The sequence below is a fragment of the Paramormyrops kingsleyae genome, chromosome 1 (assembly GCF_048594095.1).
Source record: "Paramormyrops kingsleyae isolate MSU_618 chromosome 1, PKINGS_0.4, whole genome shotgun sequence".
Taxonomy (NCBI): domain Eukaryota; kingdom Metazoa; phylum Chordata; class Actinopteri; order Osteoglossiformes; family Mormyridae; genus Paramormyrops; species Paramormyrops kingsleyae.
Genome location: NC_132797.1, coordinates 25,723,949 through 25,732,037, shown reverse-complemented (window position 1 = coordinate 25,732,037; position 8,089 = coordinate 25,723,949). Strand labels below are relative to the sequence as shown.

The 8,089-nt window shown below is 44.2% G+C and overlaps 1 protein-coding gene across 13 annotated transcripts in view; it reads left to right on the top strand.

Moving 5' to 3' along the window:
- The window catches only part of ptprma (protein tyrosine phosphatase receptor type Ma), a 199,846-nt gene that overhangs the window by 132,645 nt on the left and 59,112 nt on the right, over positions 1–8,089 (top strand). For 7 of the 13 annotated variants that reach the window (XM_072712296.1, XM_023823476.2, XM_072712297.1 and 4 more), the window contains exons 13-14: positions 2,300–2,336; positions 3,649–3,723. In XM_072712296.1, coding sequence (XP_072568397.1) covers positions 2,300–2,336; positions 3,649–3,723 — 112 coding nt within the window. The remainder of the gene's footprint in view (positions 1–2,299; positions 2,337–3,648; positions 3,724–8,089) is intronic. The other 6 variants (XM_072712303.1, XM_072712301.1, XM_023823481.2 and 3 more) reach the window with 1 other exon arrangement.

Genomic DNA, 8,089 nt, shown 5'->3' with positions numbered 1-8,089 from the left:
ATTATTATTATTATTATTATTAGTCCTCTTTATTTCATCCATGTTTCAGTTTGTTTCCCCAGTCCGGTCATTGTATTGTCCGTCTGCGTTTTGCCTGCTTTACCTGTAATTAAACCCGGTATTCCCCGATACCCTGACGTCTGCTCGCTCGGCACGACAATATTATTATAATGAAATGTATTCATGGTTTATTATTAATCTTAAAATATTTAATAACAAATCTTTATTTTAAAATGCATTTTATTATATAATAATAATTACTGTTACTGTCTATCATTGTCTAAATGTATTTTTACTGTCTAAATATATGTATTCAGCTTGTGTAAACATGCACGTTGCTATCACAGTGAGACTGAAGCGTTACCCTTTGTTTCCTCTGAGAGACGTGCCGCGTGACTCATTTCCCCTGCGCCTAAGTTATCTTAGGTTGGCATTCACAATTTGACTTCTGAGATACAGATCGAGTACTCTGTAATTTTTTTCCGAACTGGTTGGTTCGACTTTTAAGAAATTTCAGTTCTAATGAGTTTGAGAACTGAGGTACCACTGTATATGGTCCCTGTCCACCTCTTGGCCTCCTCGCCAACTATCTGTAGACGTTTTATTCGTTGCTTTTTGCACATGCACTAAGGTACACATCGGTGCTCAGCATTTTATTTTCGGATGGGAATCGAGAGCCACTCTTTACCCTCAGGTACGCCACTGTGTTTAACGTTAATAATTCACTAGGCTCGTATGTTAATTGGTTTACATTTTAAATAATGCAGAGTAGGGAAGGATTTCATTTACTATGATAAAAGCACAAGGATTTCAGCTCTTGTTATGTGGGTTCAGTAAGCTGTCATCTTGTATTTGCGACATCCATCCATTTTCTGTAACTGCCTGTCCTATTCACGGTCATGGGGGTAAGGAGCCTATGGACACATGGCAGGGAACAACCCCGGATGGAGCACCAACCCATCACAGGGCACACCCACCATTCACTCACATATGCACATCTACGGGCAATTTGAGGGGGGAGACCTGAGTATCTTCAAGAAACCCCACAAAGACGTGGGGAGAACATACAAACTCCACACACACAGCCATGGCAGACACTTCAACCCTGGTCCCAGAGGTGTGAGGCAACAGTGCTAATCGCTGCGCCACCAGGCCGCCCCCCACGTTTTCTTAGAAGGAAAAAGGAATTGGTGCAGAAGTGGCTTAATAGGTAGTTTGGAAGCTTATAGGTTGTGGGTTCAAATCCCATCCCATTGCCTAATTTACATGGATTTCCTGCGATTACCTTCCATAGATCTAAAGGTACACTATTCAGGCTAATTGGCATCTCTAAATGACCGTTAGCTCACACTCGTATGTACATTCCCTCTACTAGTGCCATTCAAGACTGTTACCCCCTTTGCCCACACAGTGACCAGTAAGTATAATGCATACATAAAACCATCACATTCATGCTATGCTAAATGCTGCATAATGCTAAGAGTGAACTATTAAAAAGATTAGCTAACTATATATGTTTAAGGGATGATAAATATTCACCCAGCTGTTGAACTCCTTATAAAATATTAAATGCTGAATATAAATGCTTTGTTCAGCAAATACTTTAAGCATATATTAATAAAAAATATCTATTTTTGCTGATAATTGCCTAGCTAATTATGCAGACAGCATAAAAACATAATCAAACATGCGGACAGAATGTCTCTCACTGACAGCTTCTATGGTTTTATTTGCGTTTCCTCTGTGGCGGGAGCTGGGGGCTCCATTCCGTCTCATCCTCCTCTCCCGCTGGCCCCCGCTGGCTCCCCCGGCAAGTCGCGGCACACGGCACGTCTCTGCCAGCAGCTATTACAGGCTGGATACCACAGCGACCCATCTGTGCCAAGTCCAAATGCGCTGTGGCTGCTTTAGAGATGCCCAACACAGCTGAGAGGGCAATCAGCTATCACGCTTCTGCAATTGGGCTGTCGATCGGAGGCTGTCGGTGGCAGGGAGGGACATTTGGGGACGCTGATACTCAAGGTCGTCATGCTCTCCCTTCAGTTAGAGGCTGGGTGCCGGCATTTCAGACACCCCCTCTGTCAACTGGAAGGCAAATGGTCACCCAGGGTTCTGTGTCTGTTACATTGTTGCAGCTCCCATTTTGGGAGGGAAGAGCCGGCCCTAACCAGGAAGTTGCAGTTTCCATGATGTCTCTGCCCCTTTCAGTGCTGCTGTATTTGTTGACTCCGTAGTGATTTTCTCCCCCCCCCCCCCCCCCCCTCCCCGTTCTCCCCCCCTTTTGTGTCTTTTGACGCAGGAGACAAAAATCGATTGCGTGCGAGTCGCCACCAAAGGTAGGATTTGACGCCGCCGTGAATCGAGAGTCGAGTGTCCCCGTCGGAGTGGTGTCTGAAATGCAGTGTGTTGCTGAGTGTTTATTTGGCATCTGTCCAGCACACGCTTCACAACACTACTAATGTTCCGGCATGTCTGTTTATCTTTCTTCCTGATGCTCTGCGTGCATTTTTCCCTCCAAGTTCTTCTGCCCAAATCCACTTGGTTATTTCTCGAATGTCAGCTCCATGTTTCCTCCAGCTCAACCGAGCTCAGAAATTAAAGTGGACCTTCTTTGAATGGGATATCTGTTACGGCCACGTCATATTTAGTCAGAAAGTACAAACCAGAGTCCTCGCATTCCAATGTGTGTCCGTCCCCCACGTTTCTCTGTAGCCTAGCCTGCATCTGCATGTCAAACCAGCACCATCAAGTATCACTGCCAATACAATTGTTCCATAGGAATTGATCTTCAAGTCTCCCATCTGAATTATGGAGGATGTCAAGTGTGTCGTCAAACAGGCTGACAGACAGAAGTTGTGGGAGGTGTTCAGTTAGTTGGTCCAGGTTACACATCTGGGCAGATGCCAATTGCAGCGGACTTGCTTCAGGGTGACAGGGGGGCATCACGTTTCCATGGGTGACCCTCAACTCCACGTGGTCCATCTCCCAGATAGCACGCAGCGCTGGTTTTGAATTTAATTGTGTGCAGATGGTACGTAATCTATTTTCCTTACTGCGTGCCATCTTTCTAATGGGACCCAGGCTGTTCTATGCAAATTAGATATTTTTTATTCCAACCATTTCATTTTTTTCCCTCCTTTTTCGTGGTATTTGCTGCTAATCTCCGCAAGCTAACAGCTGAGTCACTAAAATAATCTGTTTATTTTAACCTGGACTTTAACCTGTGATACCCATTTTAGAATTATGGCAGACTTTTGTCGGAGCGTCTATTAAACTCAACGCCGAGTGTCGAAACGTCCGCCAATCATAAAATGACTGTCCCCGACAAATACGGCCAAAGTGACAATGATAATTTGCGATTCTGCTCCAGTACCCAAAGAGAGCTAAAGAATAATGTTCCCACACTGCGCTACACAAGACCTTCCCCGCACTGTCAGTGCCCTGCTGCTTGACGGGTAACGGTACACCCGATATGAACTGCTAACACTATCACCCACACACAGAGGTCTTCCGGCACCTGCCCTAATGTTGGTTTGCGCTGTGACTAATGATCCTGTGTTTCTACGCCCAAACTTCTGGCTTCAGTCTGTCCTTTTTCTTCTCTTCTCCTTCTGCATGCCGGACCGGGAACTCTCCCTTTGCCATTAGCTGCCATAATCGCGACTCAGCTCACCACACCCTATATACGCATCGCCCCGGCGGCCGGCGACAACCAGCTCACAGGTCAGACCCTCCGCCCTTCCCCCACGCCCCCGCCTTATGCCGCATTCCCCCTCGGCCACGAGTCTCTGTGTTGGGGAGGCTGCTTCCTTTGGATGGCGCTGCAGAGCGTGTGTGTGACCTGTTGTGAGTCTGCGGCTGCCTGATTTGTTTGCGGCTCTATGCTACATATATCTGTGAGTGAATCTCTGTGCTCTTTTGTGTATTTATGTGTAACTGTTTTTATCTTTGTCTGTGTATAGGTATGTCAACTGTGTGCCTGGCTCACGTTTCCTCACTGTATTTCTGTTACAGTTAATTATAATTGTATGCTCTGTGAGTTCATTGCCGTGTTTAAATGTGCATATCTGCTTTTGTGTCCCTGTGAGTGTGTTTATAGTGTCTTTCTGACTATGCTTGCATGTATGGGTACTGACTTACTGTGCCATGAAAATACATGTAGCCAACTGAAGGCTAAGCGTTCATTGACGTTTGCTGTTAGTGAAATTTTTGCGTTCACTTACTAAACCAGTGGTTCCTAAACTTTCTCTGCAGGGTCCCCCTTTTCTAGATAGGAACATTCTAGATAGGAATTCATTCTTCTAATGCAGATTTAACATTCCTGTTAATATTCATTGGCGTACCCAAATTAAAGTTCTACGATTTGTTTTTAATGATAACCACAGGTTTCAGCCTATACTATAGCACAAAACAACACTAAGGCTATGTTCACTTCCATGCTGAAGTGACTCAAATCGGATTTTTTGCCTTAATGTGACACAGATCTGATCTTTTCAGGGCTGTGTGGACACGCAAATCTGATCTTTTCAAATCGGATTTGTGCCACTTTCATATGTGGTACTAAATCTCATACGTATCCGATTCGCGGCCATGCGACCTGAATGTGACGCTCAGATCAGAATTCATGTGGCTTTTTGCTTATACGCATGCGCTGACATCATCAGCCTGCACCGGCAGCGCGGGAAGGTAAAAATGGAGGAGAGCTGCGATAACAGTCAGTGGAAGGATGCAGAAGGTGGGGATTTAATTGATATTTGGGGAAATTAATCTGTTCAAGCTAAACTGGAAGGTACCTATCGTAATAGAGTAGTATTTGAAATAATTGCACTGTAACGTAATGGTTGTCTAAGATGGCCCTTCTTGATAGCTATCAACAGCTAATGCTGACCATCTGAGGTGTCCCTACCTCCCTGTGATTTCGTCCAGGCTTAGCATGACCCTGTAATGGAGGAGCATTTAGAAGATCGGTGAATGTGCTGATGGATAAATGAATAAGACACTGAAGATCACAGGATGACGATAATGAGTTAAACCTACTGCAAGTCGCTGCGCTCCATTTAAACGAGCTGTCGCCGCTCCTTCTGCCCATCAACCAGTTACCACCTTTGGACAACTATGAAAGTCAGCCGGCTATCAGTGCACGTTCTCCTGACACGCACCGAATGAATACAAATGAAAGCCCACACACTTGTAATGAATGCTTTCATCAGTACACAAGCTTGCCAGACTCTGACAGTCTCTCCATTCATTTTGAATTGAAAGGTTGCCCGAGGCTGAATTTTACTGGCTGGGGCAGCTGGGCACCCGTTAACGTAAAGCTCTGATAGATACCTAAAGCCACGTGAGAGTCCCACCTTCACTTTGACACGATCGTAATCCCACCTTGCAAACGTTTATGATTAAACATTATGTCTCATCTGTGATCTGTACATACATTATATCCCAGGCTAAATTCCTGCGTTGTTCAGGTTTGTTTGGGCATTTCGGTGTATCTCAGTCCTACAATAGTAGCCAAAATCTCGTAGTAGCCAAATTTTCGGCATTACGCTTTAAAAATACATAACAGTAATGCTTATAAACAATCAAAGAATGTTACAAATATCATACATTGGACGATTAAATAACTATCAGTTGAATAAAGTTGCAGCATCTCTAAAAATTGAAAGTGTTTCCACAATTTTGGCCACTAGTATACCTGGAGTTCCGCACAAACTTTCAAGCTCCCACCTCTCAAGCTAAATAAGGCTACTAACCTTTATTTGTCATGTGATTTGTCATGTGATTTTTGTCATGTGATTTGTCACCTGTTCTTCTTTGCTGAATGTGAGACATTTGTCATTTGGCTATTGGCAGTCCCATCCATAATGCCGTACAGAGTGGAAATATTAGGTGCATCATATGTTCAGGGTGGTGGGTTGTGGCAGGGGGGTGGGGGGATTCTTTATATTTCAGTGTGACAGGAATTCTGAATGAAACCTCAGATTTATTTCCTAATTCCTCGCCTCTCCTTGAATGACCTGTACAAACCATAAGGAAATGAGCAGACGACTGCAGCCTCTGAAGCCAGTTCCGTCTGCCTTTCCTTATACCTCCAGGCACGTTTGGGGGTTGTTATTTAAATAATGAGCTGAATGCCGTCTCAGGGACCCCGTGGCTGGCTCTTAGTGACCTTTCAGAGCTTGGCCAGCGCAGGGTAGTCAACATCTCTTGGCATGGCATCTGCTGCTGAGCCGAGGAACCCCTCCTCCCCCCCCCCCCCCCCCCCACACACACCCCAAATTTTCGGAAAGCACGGTTAAATTCGATTAGCAGCATGGGCATCCCAGCTATCAAGCGAAGGGCCAGCTGTAGCCACCCGGGACGGATCTCCTTATCTGGCCTCCAGAAACAGCAGATGTGACACTCTGTGACTCAAGCACACGTTCAGCTCTCGCTGTTCACCTTGAGGCGTCCGTTGTGTAGGAAATAGGAGTGGAGTGTGCATATGGGGGGGGGGGGGGCAGAAGCTGAGCTCCTCCACATGGCAGCTGGGAGGCCCCGGGAGTAACCTCAATCCCTGCTACTTCCTACTTACAAGGGTTCGAATCTCTTCCTACATGCTTTTAAATAGGCCCTGTTTCTCCCAGCGTGATATTAAATGGAAATTCCAAAAATAATTAAAAAAATAAACAGGAATTATGCTGCCAAAACCTGTATTATTTTTTATGTTGTTTATTTATTTTGCTGTAATAGCAATTTACTCCAAACAACAATTATGTTGTTTTTGTACTGGTTGGTGATTCTGAGTCAGTATTTAGACTATTTGTAATATTATCTAGACTATTGTTCACCTTTATGTAAAATAAATAAATAAATAAATGTGAGGAAGAAAAAAAAATTCTCGGGGAAGCTCAGAATTAAATTGTCGAGTTCTGGGGGCAGCTGGCCTCTTAGAAGAAGCATCACAATGCGTCAGCTTCAGCTTCACCACTAAGCAAGTAGATAGATGGAAAACAGGATTACACAGGGCAGCCACCGACATCGATATCAGGAAGACAAAAGCGATTTTCAGTGCATAAAATTCTCTCTGCATGGACTTCAAGCATAAACTGCAGCAGAATTGCCTCCTAGCTTATGTCACAGGATGAAAGGCATACAAATTCAGTATGCAGTGCATAAAATTTCATTTCTATGGATACCACATTGTTGAGTAATGCTCATAATTAACTTCATTTCATCACACGGCATTCTTAGCAGAAAAAAAACGCAGATGATACTCATAGACTTTTCCCACATCTTGTTTTCTGCACCCTCATTATTGTTCTGCTTAACTTTCTTATCCAATTAAAAGCTCAAGTTTACTTTTAAATGTATCTTCAGGCATTTGCTGCCCTTCACAATAACACATAATTACATAACACTTTAATCAGGAAAAATGTAATACTGTGGTTAGCGAAATGTTCCTATGATATTTCAGGGTATCGTTTCTCCAGTAATGACTGATTTTTTTTAAAAAAGGAATGAAAATAGTAAATACTCTCTGTCATTCTAGAATAGTACCAGATATATGGTGTATTCACTCCTTGTGATGAAAGTTTCACAAAGTATCCAGAATGCCATACATACTTTCTGTATAATTATAGAAAACTACCAGATACACAGTATATCCCTCCCAACCATCCGATGATAGTTTTCAAAGCATCCAGAATGTTCCCCCAGACAGGAAGTGTTGATTTGGTCTTTGTTGTCACTGCCAGTTTTCCCGTTCCCCACCCTCAGTCAAAGTCGGAAGGTCGCTTGTTTTTCCGTGATCGTCAAAGTCCAGCGTGCGTGTTCAGCACTCTGGGCTGAATTCATTTCCCACCAGGGGGCTTTTATATATCCCCGCGGGTCACCCCTCAGCACTTACACGTGTCAACAGCAGTGAAATGCAACTTTTTTTGAAACGGAGATGGGTACCCGGCAACATCTGTCACCACGGTAACGATACCGGGGAAGAGGCATTGCAATGGATGCTGTCACGTGCAGGCGGGTGCAATAGATTCTGCTGGACAAATTGAGCAGCGTGTCCAGACTATTTTTCATCAAAAGCTCATTTAGCGTGGGGGAG